Raw genomic sequence first — 18,903 nt, forward strand, 5'->3', positions numbered from 1 at the left:
CAGCCATACAGAGTCAGTAGTTTTACAGTTGAAGGACCTGTGTTGATGTCATCTTCATGTGACCAGGGCAGGGAGATGAAGCTCAGCCATGGAGAGGAAAATGTACAAATGAAGATACACAGATGCTGCATTTCACACCTTATTCCAGGCTAGTGACGTGGAGGTTCTTGAGAAATGACTTTATACCAGACACATGCACATGCCTTTATCCAGTTTTTCTTTTTATTCTTTTTTTTATGTAGGCTGAAGCAATTGTTACAATGTACAGGGAGGCACAGTTACAGCAAAAAGTCATTTAAACAATGTAAAACAACCTGCACAGGGAGAGGTCAACTCTCAGTACAAACTAGCAACTAAACACAAGAGCAGAAAAGTCACGGATTCCCAATGACTCGTTTCTTCTGCCATGACACTGCCATACAATATGCAAAAGAAACACAAAACAGAACAACAAAAAAATAGGGCATAATCCTATGGTGAACGTGGGTGAGAGTCTCATACTAAAACGTTTAAGGGCAATGACAACCACATATTTCATACTAGCCACTTAGTTCATTTCAGACATGGATAACTGTTTCCTTTTATTAAAAAAAAAAGGTGGACCCGACAGCCCTACGCGCGCAGGGGGGTGGCCATTTTGTGGGCTACATCAACACTCACGAGTAGGCAGCCAATTGATTTCACTAGAAGCTAGGGATATCGCTTGGTACAAAATGTCTACTATGATTTCGCCTAGCTCGCCGTGTACTTAAAGGTTTTCATATGAATCTTGTTCAAAGTGGACGTGCAGTGGGGGCAGCCATTTTGTGGTCTGTACCTACAGTCACAAGTACGTAGTCAATCACCGTACTATTTAGAGACCACCCCTTTCAGTTGAGAGCCGCCGAGGCATTCAGCTGATTACCGTGGGGCTGACTCCCGTCAAGCAAGTTGATTTAGGCAGGAAAAACGGCCTGTAATGCATGTTACAGTGCGGCAGCTACTGCACAAAACATGAAGTGTTACGTGGATCGCTGAGGTCCACAAGAGCTTAGGGATCACCATCTACAATGGTCTGACAAGGTTTTGCATTTATTACAAAACCCCTTTAAGCATTAGTGGTATTCTTAAAGGAACATTTCTTCAGACAAAATGGCTGCCTACTGTGATTTTATCAACTTCATCACTTACTGTGAGAGTGAACAAAATGGCATCCTTTGATTTCAGTTAGCTTGTTACGTGGATTATTTCTAGAGCCAAATGCACAGGGGGCAGCCATTTTGTAGCCTGTACCAATATTCATGGGCAGGCAACCAATTCGCTAGAGACCATAACATGTTTGAGCCAAAGTGGTAATTCTTAGGTCGCTTGCACACGTCTATAATACAGGTGCATTTTAGGGTCTCTATTATAGTTGCAATATCTGCACCTAATGAGGTTCTACTGAAGCGGACTTAGTGCTCCTGTGGTTCTACTGAACAGGACTCATATGTTGATGTGAGTATAACACCCATACTACAGCCATGTGAAAGCGGCCTTAGGCCAAGACAAAATGACTGTCCTCTATAATTTTAGCTAGCTTGCCATCTACACTTAGTACGCTTACTACAAAATGGCTGCCATATAGGTGTTCATCATGCTTGCTATGAACTCAGACAGTGGATGGCTGGTCAGGCTTTTCTGGATTTGGAAAGAAAAATCTCACGGGATTTATATAAAAAAAACAGACTTTTTTCCCCTATAATCATGTCATTTAAGTATGCTGTACTGCGACATAACATCTCGGAAGGAATCACAGCAGCGTACGTCTTCATACATGAAACACAACAACTTCACATGTTACTTTACATCGACAGCCAACAAAGAATTTTGCAGAGTTGGTTTTCTGAGACTAGCACCATTGACAATATTGCATTTTGGCATCATTTATCCAATGAGCCTGGGGGCTCGGGCGTTGGTAACCTGCTGTGTACTTCCCCTCTAAATCCCGTCTGCCAGTCCTTACCCTGAAATGCGTTTCTACAAGTGATATTGCTCTAGAAAAAATATTTATCAATATCGATGCCATTTATAGATAGAAAAGGGGACCTTGTGTTGGGGAGGGCTTTTAAAAAAAAAAGGTCCTTGGGAGGCGAGGGAAGGGACTTAAGCGCTATACATGGGGGCCTGGCATCTGCAACATCTCCGTTTTAGAATGAGGTCTGCAATCTAATTGCGATGAATGTGATTGTAGGTACCCGAGGGATCAATTAGCGTTTTTTTATTTTAAAAGAAATTGATGCCAAACGCTATGGACCTCATCTATTAAAAGAAAAATACAAAACATAAAAACCCTTCATTTCTAAAAATTTCTAAAATGAAAGAAACATAAAACATAGACACTTTTTTCCCCTCTTCGAGATGGTGTGAGGTCCGGTAAGTGGTCATTTTGATGGTGCAACCCTTTGAGTGTTATTTTCCCCTCACTTTATAGATATATAATTTCTTATATATTACTTTGCCAACATGGAGAACCATCAATCCAGTGCCAAACATCTCAGGTACCAAAATAGTGGCCCTCAGACCGATGACTGATCACTTTTTTATACACAGGGCAGAATTTACTCTGGAGCTGTAGTGTTCATCCTGATTTTCTGGCACCATCTTCTCACATCCAGCTGACCATAGCTGTCTCAGTGAATATCTCAAAAAGATTCTACATTTTTGGAATACCATCAGGGCAGAAGTTCAAGAATTGTTAAAACTCTACATTTGTAAAATTGGCTGTTTTATGATACTGAATCGGGAGTCACTGTATGTCCAGATGGCCTAAAACCATTTCACTGGTTTCTCTACCCGGATCTTCCATTTTCCAAAAACTTCTATAGATTTCATTTGACCTATTAAAGTAGTGTAATTTGTATTATTCTATATACATACAATTTATTTGTGCTACAGTGCTATTTCCTACCATTAAACAGTCATAAAATACATAACATATAACCCAAAGAGAATGTCCTTGAAACTGAATTTTCCTTCGTTCCATTTAAGTCCTGTGCCAAATTAGTGTAAAAAAATGTGAAAATATTTACTAAAAAAATGTATTTTTATTTTGTAAAACCATTTGCCTCCACAATACTGAACAGCGACGTGTGCGTGTAAAGTGTCATTTGGATGCGATCAAAGGTTGCAAACTCGACCCAGCCAGCTGGATCTTAAATGTGAATAAGCAAATTTTTTTAATTTTTATTTTTGTTACATTTTATTAAATTTTTACTCTATTTTACATCTGTGAACTTCCAACTACCTTAAACGTTTAATACCTTTATAATTGCCTTAGCCTTTTTTTTTTTCAGTTTTTTTAGATTTAACATTATACTTAACCCCTTATGTTAGTACTTGGTGAGATAGTGTGAGCGCACATATCTATAAAAAAAAAACTAAAAACTGAGTGCTTTACGATACAGTAAAACCCAGCAGGGACATATCACCAACTTTCAGATATGGCAACCATTTCATGTGCTAGTTCCCGATGTCCGTATTCTAGATGTGATATCTCATTAAATAGCTATTGCTTTAGCCCACAAAATGGCTGCCAACTATGGGGTTGTACAGGATTAGATAAAAAATAAATAAAAAAAATAGCAAATTTCTTCCAGAAACAGCATCAAAGCAGTTTACAGGTTGTGTGTGGTATTGCAGCTCTGCCCCAATCACTTGACTAGAGCTGAGCTGTAATACCGATCACGACCTATGTGCAAGGGTGGTGCTGATTTGACAAGAAAAAATAAAATAAAATCCTGTACAAATCCTTTAAATTCCTGCCTAGTAAGACATTACACACAGTACTAAAAGTGACATGACTGGTCTGATATATTACATATGACGTGTATACTGACGGAGGTGGAAAGCACTCCATGGATTAGTGGTCTGGACTGGCTTGAATCTTCTATCATGGAGCTACAGGCGATGACTAGATTACAGGTGACGTGTATGACAGCCTATGTTATATCATAACGTTCTTAACCCTTTATTCCCCCTGGTTACATGCTACTTATTTTTTTATTATATTGCTTTTAATTGTTAATAATTTTTAACAGTTAAAAAAAATGTGAAAAAAAAATATTTTAAAATAATAATCATTAAAAAGTAAGCTTGTAGTTGTGTATAGGAAAAAACTAAGCTGCGGTGATTCGGAGGTGGTCTACACCTTATCATCCTCTGACTGCAACGGTTGTTGAACTACATCTCCCATCATGCCACAAAAGGTATGCTCATGCTTGATCTATACAAAGTTATTTTTTTTCTTTTCGATGGTGGGGTGGGGGTTCACAAAAACAGTCCTTCTTCTATTACGATGCACACTTGTTCCTTATCCCATTTAAAGCAGTTTGAAAATTTACAAAGACGTCTAGATACAAAATGGAAAAAAAAAAAGATTTTGGCACTTTATGGAAAAAACGGGAACAAAAAAATTGGGAGGGGCCAAAAATAACCAGAAAAAAACTGAGAGGGGAATAACTATGTGCAGAAGTCAGAAGACTTTTTACAGCATGGGGACACGGACAGATAGTAACTCTTCTACTCTGCTTAACTGTGAGAATATATAGATTTATCTTCTTTTATTAAGAGTCAACCCTGTGTACGCTCCTAGACAATCCGCCGGTCACGGACTGGAATGGGTTAAAGGGAGTCACCAGGGTGAAAGTTCTGTAGTCCCGGCCATAGTGTCCCAAATCTCTAGGAGAGACGAGGGGCCGAGCGATCATTTGTGCTGGTTTTCTTAAGTTTAACTCCACGGCGGATAGCATAAAGCATGTCATCTCCTTGAGGTGCCTCTTCTGGAGCAGACTCTGTTGGCTCTGGATGGGCTTGAACCGGGGCATCAGGGATGAAAGATCCATCCTGATCATCATCATCTTCATCATTTTCTGACCTTCCTTGCCTCTGTTCCTCCACAATCATGCCTTGTGGTCCCGGGACTGGGGGGTTTACAGAAGCCTGTCCGCTCCACAGTGAAGTTGGCATTTCTCCGATGGAAGCTTCTACGAGGGAAGGGTTGTCGGGGCTTTGCTCAGGGTATTCTTCACTTGTGCTGGTGGGGAGCCCACCTGGCATATCTGGCACTGTGGGGGTCTTAACGGGTATAACCGGTGTCTTTATCGGTATGGGACCTCCACCAATAGTGCCACGTCTCACTGATGGCTTGGTGGATGGTGTCCTACGAATGGTGGCCACACCAGGTGTGATCACAGGTCCGAAAGTGGCTGGTAGCCCAGCGGTGGAGGCAGGACGTTTGGCTTGGAACATCCTCCTGTAGGACTGGCTGATATCACTGTTTCGAGGGATGGTGGAAGATTTATCAAAATCCTGTTGGTCAGGTTCTTGGTCTCCACTCACCGAGAAGTAATCGTAATCTGAAACTGAAGATAAGAGTGAGGTTAAAAAATGTGGTTTAGGGGAAAATATTTTGAAGGTTTTGTTCCCGGCATAAAATTAGGTACATCGGCTGTACAGGAGCCTAAGAAAGCTCATGACAACCACTATGAGAGCCGTAATAGTGGTCGTATTGGTTGACATGGTTGTATACAATTGTTAGTAACTTTGTCGAATAGCACAAGTCAAGTTATTTTTAGGTGGAAAGGCACTTTAAAGGGGATTTCCAACATCAGGATATTAATCGCCTACTCTCAGATCATGATTGCACATGTAAGTGGATGAGGCATGGGGGGACATTCGTTCTACTCGGGGCATTAATATTTGTTGGGGAGCACTGAAGGCATTCTTTATACTGGGGGCCATATGATGTCCAGGAGGCACTATGAGGGGCATTAGGTTTACTGTGAGGGCACTGCAGGGGTTGGGATGTTGAAAAAAAATTCATCAAGCCATTACAAATGGACGCAAAATAGCCATAAAAGACAGATGTCCAGAAAATGGTTGCACACACGGATGCAAAATGGTATCTAGGCACTGGCCTGATATTGCCATCCTCCTCAAAATCACCACAGTGCCTTGCAGTCCTCGCTTTCTCATCCAGCACAGTATGGGCTCTGCTGTTCAAGTAGTACCAATAGGGCACAAAAAATGTGTGATAGGAACAGGAAGAGGTTTATTTAAAGGACAATATAATAATCACTTCCAATGAATGGAAGAGTCTTGGAAAGGCTACCTGAGAGCCTCATGTTCATGAACTTTGCTCAAGTCTTACCCCTCATTTTTCTCTATGGTTGTTCATAGTCTGGGTGGCAGTACTAGGTTATGAATGTCCAGCGACTATGAGACAGGTCTACAAATTATAGTTATGACAAGGTGTAACTAGGACAGGTCTTGGTGCACATATCGTACCTTGGGAAGGGATGGTATCTTCTGAACAGCAAGGGGTTGTCGTCTGTGTGCTGTATCCACTAGAACATTGCAAGGAATCTCTGCTACTCCTCTGCGTGTCAAGCTGCAATCCTCTGCTCAACGCCAGAGCCAACTCGTCGCAGTTCTCTGTTTCTTCACCTTGCTGATGATTATAAGAGAGGAAGAAAATGAACACAATGCACCCAGTATGACTACGACCCACCACCAACAGTAGACCCATCAGAGTCCAAAGTAATCTCATTGTGCAACAAACATATCATCCAATGTAAGATTTTCTGGATTTACAGCTAAATTCTTGCAGGTGAATACATGCAAATTATTTCTACAGAATTGTCAAAAGAGCCAACACTAAACAATTTAACCATGTGTTAGAAGCAGAAGAAGACACTCTACAGAAGATTGGTTAAAGGCAGAGACGAGCCATGGCATCACTCTTTACCCTAAATGCTGCAGGTACACCGGCATTCCTGTACAATCGGGCATCGCTGGTCAGTCCTAGAGTTGAGATATAGGCTCCTCCGCTGGAATCGGCTTCACGTTTACGCCTCTGAAGAGTGTTCACCATAGGTTGGTCGTATGGACCTGGCTTAGCCCAGTCCTGGATGAAAGGTTACATGCTGTATGTATACATGTTCAAAGCACTTTGTTCACTCAAGGAAAGATGGTTTATCTCCTTACATAACTGAAGTAGTTGTGGTTGTCCATAGGCATTACTTCTATGGACTCACTGACCCATCACAGTGCTCTAACCTTGGGTGAGAGTATTGCAGACCATGACCATACAATCATAGACCAGCAATAAAATGTTAGTTAGGTCCATATATATATTTGGACAGAGAACATTTTTTAAATTTCTGTCCTGTACATTACCACAATGGATTTTGAACAAAACATTTCAGATGCAGTTGAAGTTCAGACTTTCAGCTTTAATTCAATGGGTGAACAAAATGATTGCATAAAAATGTGAGGAACTAAAGCATTTTTTAACGCAATCCCGTCATTTCATGGGCTCAAAAGTAATTGGACAACTTTAATAATTGTAAATAAAATGTTAATTTCTAACATTTGGTTGAAAACTCTTTGTTGGCAATGACTGCCTGACGTCTTGAACTCATGACATCACCAGACGCTGTGTTTCCTCCTTTTTAATGCTCGGCCCGTCCTTTACTGCAGCGGTTTTCAGTTGCTGTTTGTTTGTGGCCTTTCTGTCTGAAGTTTAGTCTTTAACAAGTAAAATGCTCTATTGGGTTCAGATCCGGTGACTGACTCGGCCATTCAAGAATATTCCACTTCTTTGCTTTAATAAATTCCTGAGCTGCTTTGGCTTTATGTTTTGGGTCATTGTCCATCTGTATTATGAAACACCAACCAATCAGTTTGGCTGGATTTCAGCGCACAGTATGGCTCTGAAAACCCCAGAATTCATCTGTCTGCTTCTGTTCTGTTTCACATCATCAATAAACACTAGGGACCCAGTGCCACTGGCAGCCATGCATGCCTAAGCCATCACACTACCTCCGCCGTGTTTTACAGATTATGTGGTATGCTTTGGGTCAGGAGCTGTACCATGCCATACTTTTTTCTTTCCATCATTCTGGTAGAGGTTGATATTGGTTTCATCTGTCCAAAGAATCTTCTTCCAAAAGTGTGCTGTTTTTTTAAGATTTTTAAGTCCAATCTAGCCTTCTTATTCTTGAGGCTGAGGAGTGGCTTGCACCGTGCAGTGAACCCTCTGTATTTACTTTTATTCAGTCTTCTCTTTATGGTAGATTTGGATATTGATACGCCTATATCCTGGAGAGTGTTGGTCACTTGATTAGCTGTTGTGAAGGGGTTTCTCTTCACCATGGTAATTATTCCGCGATCATCCACCACTGTTGTCTTCCGTGGGCGTCCAGGTCTTTTTGCATTGTTGAGGTCACCAGTTGCTTTCTTTCTTTCTCAGGATGTACCAAACTGTAGATTTTGCCACTCCTAATAGTGTAGCAATTTCTCTGATGGTTTTTTTCTGTTTTCGCAGATGAAGGATGGCTTGTTTCACCTGCATGGAGAGCTCCTTTGACCGCATGTTTACTTCTCAGCAAAATTTTCAAAATGCAAGCACCACACCTCAAATCAACTCCAGGCCTTTTATGTGCTTAATTGAGAATTAAATAATGAAGGAATTGCCCACACCTGACCATAAACCAGCATTTGAGTCAGTTGTCCAATTACTTTTGGTTCCTTTAAAAACAGGGTGCCACATGTAAAAGGAGCTGAAACTCCTAAACTCTTCATCCAATTTTAATGTGGATACCCTCAAATGAAAGCTAAAAGTCTGGACTTTATGTCCATATCTATTATATAACTATAACTTAAATATGTTTTAGTAAACAGGTAATAAAACCAGAATTTGTGTCAGTGTCCAAATATATATATGGCCCTAACTGTATATACCAGCTTCAACTTGAGACTTCTGGATAGTATCTAGAATAAAACTTCCAACGCTGATCATCATTGGAGCTCCGAATCCCTTACTTCACTTCACATAGACAATGATTAAAAGGGGTTTTGAGTAGTCCAAAAATACAAAACTACTTGACCACTGCAGCTCCTCACTCTTCCCCCTGATGTCTCATCCATGCCATCAAAATAATATGTGATTAATGGAACAAAATGGCACCACGGGCAGCAGTCCACCACCAGAATCGTGTAATAGCATGTCAGGAGGGGTGAAACATCACCGTGCTCTTGTATAGATCTGTGAGGACCCAGACAGGAAAGGCGTGTGAATGGTGAGGAGATACCAAGATAATTATATATTAATGTGAGGTATTCTTGTATTTTAGGACATATTTTTACCCCCCCAGATAGCTTTTACCACTCAAGAAAAAAAAAAAAAGGGTCAGAATGGCACAAAAAATACAAAGTTTATACTCAGCTCACCAATCCTCTGCCACTTCTACTCCGTTTGACAGGTCCTGCTAGTTTGTACTTCCTGGTTCCTCTTGACACACAGGAAATGACCCCTCAGCCAATCACAGACTGAGGAAGGTCACTGCTACAGCCACTGATTGGCTGAGTGGTTATATTCTATGTGTTGATAGGGACCAGGAAGTGGAGATCATCATGGACCTGGGAAGTGCAGGAACAAGAGCGAGGAGGGGAGTATTTCTTATGCCATTTTTATTTAAAATAAGAAATTAAAAAAATACTGGCTAGACAACCCCTTAAATAAATCTGTACATAGGGACTTAAAAAAGTTGGATTTACACTACTTCTGTTAGAGGCCTGAAGGGCAGGGATGATAAATACCTTTCTGCACCTGCTATATATTACTAAATGGATCTAAAAATTTCCATCACACTTATTTGAACATTTCAATAGTCTAAGAGGACAAATTCCCCTATTTTGAGGTTAAGAGAACAGAAAATGTTGTAGAAGTTAAAAGAGAGGAAGTCAGGTACAGCATAGAGCTATAAAAGAAGAGTTCACCCTGAAGGTGCACAGCCCCCCCCTTTTATGGTATAGGAGTACTATAACTGGTCAGTGTAAACCTGTAGAGGGCTCAAATAGGATCACTACCAAACCTAGTCAGTAATCTGTGTGATGCACTGTCCCATAGAACTGTACTGAGCTGGACAATGGGCAGCCAAGGAGGATGCATCAGGTGTAAGAACCTATCCAGCACAGATATAAGTGGTAGTTGGATGTCCAAATGCCAAAACACAATTTCCATTCTCGTGGGACCACAAAAGCCACATCATAAGGCTGGAGCTCTGCTCTGGACATCAAGAAAATGTTCACCATGGAGGGTCAATGGTGTAAAGGGTACTCAAACGAAACATCATGTTGGATATTTTCAGTGATGGATATCTTTGGACATTGTCACAGAAATATACGGTAAAATTTATCCAAATTATCAGATCTTTAAGAAAACCACCCTTTTATCAAGACCAGATTTCCGTTCATCATATTCCATACGTACTTGCCATCTTCTTTGATAGGATACCAACTGGGAGACCATTTTTCAATGCACTTTTGGCCAGTTGTCTCAATTGGACAATGAACATAAGCTTTAGGTGGGTCTCCCATTAAGACGGTCAACGAACATGACCATAGAAGTTGGATGTTCAAACCATTGCCTGGATGACCCAAGCTTTCATGAGGCAAGCTCTTTCGATACTGCTCATGTAACGTCAAGTAGTTCAATGACAACCATCTACAAAAAAAATCCAATTCCACCAACCATTATATCCCATGAAGGTTTGGAAACTGGTAGCAGTCATCTAATGGTAGTCTATGGATAATATTAAGAGCCAAACACCGGTCAACAGTGATTTTGAAGGCCCAAAAGAAGTGTTTCCCATTAGTGTGGATGAATGTACACATGATGTTTTAGAAAGGGGTTGTGCAAAACTAAGGCTTACAGAACAGACAGAATAGGTTTTCAAAAGCTGTGAAACAGAAAACACCTAAAATATTAGTTCGTGACAGAAGACGGGAGAAAAGTGTGAAGAGGTAGGGCTATATCACACAAACCTTCCAGCTGGGGATCTTAGACGATGGTAACACGCCCGGCCCAATGGTGTAATAGTGTTGACAATCTGAGCTAGACCGGGTCCAAGGACGTGAGACTGGGAGTGGGAAATGGGTGAAATGACCTGTGGTGGACAGGTCACTGGACAAACTATAGTGATAATACCCATTAGACAACTGAGGACAGACAACATAGAGGAAAAGAAACAAAACAGGGAAAAAACAAATCAATATAATGGTCAAATGAGGGGAATGTGAGCAAAAGCAATCAGAAGTTAAAGATCATGTTCCACCCATCAGATGCCAAGCTCACCCAAAGAGCTTGGGTGACCACTAATAAAACAGCCATTTCAGCTCCAACAAGGGTGGTTACCATGCTTTATGGAAAACCTTTTTAGGGTTTTTGGTAAAACTAGGCCGTGAGAAGTTTAAAAGGAATTTGGCAACAACTCTTGTGGAAGCCGTCATGGTGGCCATATTGGTAGTCACTTATTTTTTGTAGTTATACTAGGGAGAAATGCTGTCTAAAGAGTACCTGACTCCCACACTCCGTAGAGGAAGCCATTTTGTACACTGAGACAACTGGCCTCATTTATCAAAACTGTCCTTGTCGCCCATTGCAACCAATTAGAGCTCAACTTTCACTGTTGGAAAAAAGAAAGCTGCACACTGATTGGTTGCCATGGGCAACAAGGACTGTCCTAAGACTGAGAAATAAGGCCTGATGATTCCAACGCTAATTAACTAGGTCCTAGTGACATCACTTAAAAGGGGTGTGCAGGAAAAGAAAAACATGGCGGCTTTCTTGCAGACACAACTCCACTCCAAGGTTGTGTCTGATATTGCAGCAACGAAGTCAGTGGGCTGAGCTGAAATACCACACAAAACCCACAGACAGGAGGGGCGCTGTTTCTACAAAGAAATTAACCATGTCTTTCTAATCCCCAAAAATCCCTTTAAAGAGTACAGCCATCTTCACAACCGAATTTTGTTTGTTGTCCAGATGCATCTAAAATAAAAAGTAAAGCAACTTTGCAAATCAAATTGCAACAGTTTCTATGCAGATCTGTGTCTCCATGGTAACAGACTACAAACCCTGTGTAGTCTGATCCTGCAGTCAACTGTTACATTTACTGCTTAGCAATATACGATCAGATGGTTAGGGGACAGGTGGATGGTAATATGACTGCAGGATAACACTACATGGGGTCAGTAGTCCTGACAGAGACATTGAGCCGCCTAAAAGCTGTAAACACAAAACCGTGATTCGTCCTTTAAGCAAGCTACTTTATTTTGCATGGACCGGGACAATAGTAAAACGTCAGCTGTGAAGCACTGGCAGTATTTGTATTTATTCTAGTTCAGTCTCAAAATGGTTGCACCCACTTGAAATAAATCAAAAGAAGCATGGAAATGGTTCATATGATGAAAAAATAAGATGGAAAGATGTAATGAAGTCACATGTGAACGTACACATCAGGTAATGTACAGTAATCTAATGCAGGAAAATCTGACTGCCCGCATTATAGAAGATACAGGATGTAACTCAGGATCAGTACAGGAGAAGTAATGTATGTACACAGTGACTGCACCAGCAGAATAGTGAGTGCAGCTCTGCAGTATAATACAGGATGTAACTCAGGATCAGTACAGGATAAGTAATGTAATATATGTACACAGTGACTCCACCAGCAGAATAGTGAGTGCAGCTCTGGAGTATAATACAGGATGTAACTCAGGATCAGTACAGGATATGTAATGTAATGTATGTACACAGTGATTGCACCAGCAGAATAGTGAGTGCAGCTCTGGAGTGTAATACAGGATGTAACTCAGGGTCAGTACAGGATATGTAATGTAATGTATGTACACAGTGACTACACCAGCAGAATAGTGAGTGCAGCTCTGGAGTATAATACAGGATGTAACCCAGGATCAGTACAGGATAAGTAATGTATGAACACAGTGACTGCACCAGCAGAATAGTGAGTGCTGCTCTGGAGTATAATACAGGATGTAACTCAGGATCAGTACAGGATAAGTAATGTATGTACACAGTGACTGCACCAGGAGAATAGTGAGTGCAGCTCTGGAGTATAATACAGGATGTAACTCATGATCAGTACAGGAGAAGTAATGTAATGTATGTACACAGTGACTCCACCAGGAGAATAGTGAGTGCAGCTCTGGGGTATAATACAGGATGTAACTCATGATCAGTACAGGAGAAGTAATGTAATGTATGTACACAGTGACTGCACCAGCAGAATAGTGAGTGCAGCTCTGGAGTATAATACAGGATGTAACTTAGGATCAGTACAGGATAAGTAATGTAATGTATACAGTGACTCCACCAGCAGAATAGTGGAGTGCAGCTCTGGAGTATAATACAGGATGTAACTCAGGATCAGTACAGGATAAGTAATGTAATGTATACAGTGACTGCACCAGCAGAATAGTGAGTGCAGCTCTGGAGTATAATACAGGATATAACTCAGGATCAGTACAAAATAAGTAATGTAATATATGTACACAGTGACTCCACCAGCAGTATAGTGAGTGCAGCTCTGGAGTATAATACAGATGTAACTCAGGATCAGTAATGTATGTACACAGTAACTACACCAGCAGAATAGTGAGTGCAGCTCTGGAGTATAATACAGGATGTAACTCAGGATCTGTACAGGATAAGTAATGTAATGTATGTACATAGTGACTGCATCAGCAGAATAGTGAGTGCAGCTCTGGAGTATAATACAGGATGTAACTCAGGATCAGTACAGGATAAGTAATGTATGTACAAAGTGACTCCACTAGCAGAATAGTGAGTGCAGCTCTGGAGTTTAATACAGGATGTAACTCAGGATCAGTACAGGATAAGTAATGTAATGTATGTACACAGTGACTGCACCAGCAGAATAGTGAGTGCAGCTCTGGAGTTTAATACAGGATGTAACTCAGGATCAGTACAGGATAAGTAATGTAATATATGTACACAGTGACTCCACCAGCAGTATAGTGAGTGCAGCTCTGGAGTATAATACAGATGTAACTCAGGATCAGTAATGTATGTACACAGTAACTCCACCAGCAGAATAGTGAGTGCAGCTTTGGAGTATAATACAGGATGTAACTCAGGATCAGTACAGGATAAGTAATGTAATGTATGTACACAGTGACTGCACCAGCAGAATAGTGAGTGCAGCTCTGGCGTATAATACAGGATGTAACTCAGGATCAGTACAGGATAAGTAATGTATGTACACAGTAACTCCACCAGCAGAATAGTGAGTGCAGCTTTGGAGTATAATACAGGATGTAACTCAGGATCAGTACAGGATAAGTAATGTATGTACAAAGTGACTCCACTAGCAGAATAGTGAGTGCAGCTCTGGAGTATAATACAGGATGTAACTCAGGATCAGTACAGGATAAGTAATATAATGTATGAAGACAGGGACTACATTTTTTTATGTAGAATATATGTAAACTGTAAAATGATGGTCATATACTTCAGTATCTGTAAATGTATATAGTCAATATCCTAATGTCAGACATTTTCAACATTCAGCAAAATGTAACTTTTTAACCTGAATCTGCTTTCAAATATAGTAAAATATAGCATCAAACAGTATACAGAACATAAACCACAGTTTTCAGTTACATCTATAGACTAGCACAGTGCATGACAAATCACACCAATAGCAGGATGCGTAGCACTGCGGATCAGCCCCATTCACTTCAATGGAACAGAGTTGTAATACCAGATATATCCCCGGACAGACGTGGCGTTGTTCCTGGCAGCCGTGTTTTTTTAATCCATACAACTGAATGTCTGGTTTTGTTTTATCAGCACTGGGACGCCCTGTGACTAGCTTATCATCAAGGGGCATCACCTAACAAAACGAAAATCCCTAAAATTTTATGATGATTAATTTTCTTTATTATATCCTTTATTATATCGTTTTCCTGATTCAGAGCTCTAAAGGCCCTACCTGCAGCCACCATTGTTGGTTATTATTGTGTTCACTGTATAAACAATATGCAGTTATCGCCTGAGCTCCCCCTAGTGGAGACAGAAGGCAGGCAGAACTTTATCATTTACCTCTCTTTCTATGGAGGGGATTTGGAGCTCTGCATCAGAAAAAAATGGAGCACTACCCGCTGTGCAGGTATATTAAGAAATAAATCAGCACACATTATGGGACCTAAACATTACACAGTGTAAAAGGTCAGGCATTCACTTAAATGAATCACACCCCAATCACTGTGTGTAAGCACTCCTCCCAATCACCGTAAATGAGCATCGTAAAGTCAGTGCTGCTAGTGTCAGACTGTGCAAGGACACGCCCCGACTGGTAGAATGGGGGGTGTACCTGGGTAAATGTTACTATAATGGTGCTACAACTAGAAGAATATATTTATTTTAATATTTAATATATTATATCATCATTAGGCACCAGTGACTGCGAAATCACAGTATATTACCTTGGGTCTTACATAGGACTGCACAAAAATGAGGACTCCAAATGGATAAATAAATCAGTTCAGCTCTGCTACATACATATATATACTGTATAGAAAACACACAGCAGCAGCTTCAAGGTATATCACCTTATCAGTGGAGGCCCACGCTCCCATGGTAGATCCAGAACTCACAGAAGTCGGAGAGCTGCACTCGCTCACGGACTGGCAGGTCTCAGAGGCTTCGGATGAAGCTGAACTGGACGAATTCTGCATAGAGCAAAGGGGAACGGACAGGATAAGATGGGTGATCGTAATAATACAACAGAAAATTAGAAAGCGTCACGGCCTGTAGCCTATAAGGCAGAAGAAAGTCATGTGTGACTGAATATACATGAATAACTTCTTACAAAGCTATGGAAACCGTCAACAAGCAGGTCAGTTGCTTTTCGACTGGTCTTGCTATGATTTTGCAGGGATCTCTAAGGCCTCTTGATTTTGTCATATGTGAAAACCAACATGAAAATCTAATGGGCGAAAATCTATATATCTAAAGAAGGATCTAGGCACAAAAAAAAAGCCTCAGGTCTGCATTGGTTCTATGGTCGGCAGATGTAAAATCCAGCGTCTTAGTGATACCTTTTCATTACCTTTAAAGTTGCTAGTTAATTTTTTCCTGCAGGGGTTGAAAATAAGCAGCAACTACCTGGAAACCATCAACAAGCAGGTGGGCTGCTGTAAAACCAAGCCTATTTTGGCACTGAGGACTTACTGAACAGTTTACTAGATATATTCGATATAAGGGATGAACCTCACCTGGTTGACAGCTTCCGGCGGCATGGGGGACGGAGACTTTGATTGAAAAGCATCCTGGGAGATGAAGCCGGAATCATGGGAGGAGACGCTGGACAGTCTCATCGGGGCCTGCTGGGGCAGATTGGAGCTGCGATAGCGATAGTGCGAAGTGGGTGAGTGTGAGTGGGAACCACTGGATCTGGAGTCACTACTGTTAACGCTGTTCAGACTGCTGTGTGAGACAAAGGAGGGGGAGGCAAGGAGGAGACGAGAGGGAAGGGACAAAAGTTGGGGAGAAGTGGTGGGGGGTGATTGAGGGGTATAAAGAAAAAATAAAATGCAGGGTAAAGAAGAGGGGAGGGGAAAAAAAGCAGGAACCAAATTAAAACTCCACAAATCCCCGGGCAGCATGAGCACCGCAACACACACAACATGGGAAGGCAGTATCCGCGGTCTGGTTAACATACTGTCAAAGAGGTGGATTCTGGGAGTTCAGAGTCCTTGAAATGACAAGTGAAGGGCCCGAGGAGGCATAAGCTCCGCCCCCTCAGGCCCTGCGCTAGGCATAAGAAAGTAATTTTAAAGGAGCCCTGTCCTGAGAATGCAAGTGTCTGGGATAATGTAATAATCCTAATGGATCGGGTGATACCACACCGCCTGAAGCAGCCAAAATCGTGTGGCCATTGGCTGCCGTGGGCGGGCATTGCTAGGCTATGCGCTGATAGCCGCACCTTGTGGCCTCACCTGTACAGCATCAAAAAAGTCTATATATTGGGCTGTATTTCTATGGCAACACGTGACGGGACGCCGTGTCATCATATAATGACATCACAGTTTGACGAGAGCGTCGTCTTGGGCCTATCTATAGGGTAGGGGGTATGGCGTGACTACCGCTAAGATGCTCTTCTCCTGGTCTTCTGTCACAAGATAGGGCATAGCTATTAGATTGTGAGGGTCCTACTGCTGGAACCTCCACCAATCACGAGAACAGGGCCCCGTAAATGAACGGAGCAGCTGGTCGGCATGTGAGTAGACGCGCCATTCATTTCTATGGGAGCGCCGGAGGTAGCTGAGCGCTGAACTCGGCTATCTCTGGACCTCCCATACAAATGAATGATAGCAGCCGCACAAATGCCTGGCAGGTTCTTTTTGAGGGTTCCACGGAGTATGGGGCCCACTTTCTTGTGATCAGTGGGAGTCCCAGTGATAGAACCTCCACCGATCTAATAGTTATCCCCTATCCTGTGGATTGGGGGTAACTATAACCGGAATACTCCTTTAAAAGGGGACTTGTCAGCAGGAATGACCCCCAAAAAACACTCCCATCACCATTAGTCAACTGTACAGCCCCATGCCTCAAACTCTTCACAAAACTCCTGTGTCATGCACAAATGAAGGCTCAATTGTCCGCTGATGGAATCCGTACCGTCTAAGTGTCCCGGTCATTATCCGTTAAGCCCGTCCCTGGTCCACCGATGGACGTGGAGGATGTCTACGATGTCATCCTCGGGCTGTATGCAATCTAGTGCTGGTGCGGTACAGCTGCAACGCATGCGCAGAGTGTTTGCCTTGGGCAAAGTAATCAATTTTGGTCTGCGCATGCCATGGCTCCCGATGACCCGAAAGTGCCAAAATGAATTACTCTGTCCGCACAAAGGCAAACGTTGCATGCATGGTTTTCAGCTCTTCGTCAATCAATGGACCAGGGGGAGGCTCATCAATGACAGACCATGACACTTAGAGAGTCTGGATACGCCCAGTGGACACTTGAGCCTTCATTTGTAGGGAAGGTCCTTTTTATGAGGTATGCAGCGTTACAATGGACTAATGTAAATAATGGATATATCGTTAGAAAGGCCTTTTCAGGTTACAAATGGTGATGGAAAAGGCTTATAGGAGCCAATCCTGCTGATAGGTTTCCTTTAAAGAGTAGCAGAAGGATCAACCCTATTAAACAAGGCATACTGCCAGGTAGTATTGATCCTGCGGTTTAAAATCTGTGACTCTGTTCAAGAGAAATCAGCCGTTTATTAAATATGCGAATAAGGGCTTCAGTGCAACGAGGGCCTGGCCCTAGCACTCATAGCACCTCAGCTCCTCCGCTTTCTATCTTTAGCCACTCTCCCTCCCCTTGACTGATAGCGCCAACCATCCTGACTAATCTCTTATCTGGCCCTGTAATGCCATATATGTGCCACTGAATCTCTAATTGGCGCATGCGCGGCAAGCATCTCAGCACCAGGAAAAGCTGACATTGCTGCACATGTGCTGACTGAAGATTGAATGGCACATGGTTACAGAGCCAGGAAGGATGCCTGGCCCAATCAGTCAAGCGGAGGGCGAAGTGGCTAAGGGCGGAAAGTGGAGGAGCTGAGGTGCTCCGAGGAGCTAGGGCCGTCCCTTGGCGCACTATGGCCCTCATCCACATAACAAACAGCTGATCTCTCATGAAAGGTGGCACAGATTTTAGAGGTATTGTTTGAATCAGCAAGATCCTGCTGATACATGCTCTCAAAATGAGAAAACTGTGTCTGCCTGAGGTTACCACTAGGGGGAGCTTAATGCATACTACTTATACACTAAAGTCAATAACACGTATGCTGTAAGCTCCCCCTAATGGTGGCTGTAGGCAACAAGAATGTTTGTGAGAAGCAAAGCCGAGGATCTGGAACTCCGGATCATGAAAACAGACCTCTGACCTCTCTGAATACTGGAATAATGACAGAATAAATTTTGGAGGGTAATACAGTCCTAACCAGACAGTGTTTCGGATACTGCACATGACGGGCTTGCATGCAT

General features: G+C 42.1%; 1 protein-coding gene across 1 annotated transcript in view; it reads right to left on the reverse strand.

Moving 5' to 3' along the window:
* Positions 1-200: 200 nt before the first annotated feature.
* MTSS1 (MTSS I-BAR domain containing 1) overlaps positions 201-18,903 on the reverse strand; it is a 121,824-nt gene continuing 103,121 nt past the window's right edge. Inside the window, exons 10-15 of the mRNA XM_044295372.1 lie at positions 16,126-16,336; positions 15,460-15,579; positions 10,849-11,022; positions 6,767-6,925; positions 6,307-6,469; positions 201-5,381 (exon numbers count right to left, since the gene is read on the reverse strand). Of these exons, the coding sequence (XP_044151307.1) occupies positions 4,699-5,381; positions 6,307-6,469; positions 6,767-6,925; positions 10,849-11,022; positions 15,460-15,579; positions 16,126-16,336 (1,510 nt within the window). The 3' untranslated portion in view covers positions 201-4,698. The remainder of the gene's footprint in view (positions 5,382-6,306; positions 6,470-6,766; positions 6,926-10,848; positions 11,023-15,459; positions 15,580-16,125; positions 16,337-18,903) is intronic.

This window comes from Bufo gargarizans, chromosome 5 (assembly GCF_014858855.1).
Source record: "Bufo gargarizans isolate SCDJY-AF-19 chromosome 5, ASM1485885v1, whole genome shotgun sequence".
Lineage (NCBI taxonomy): Eukaryota > Metazoa > Chordata > Amphibia > Anura > Bufonidae > Bufo > Bufo gargarizans.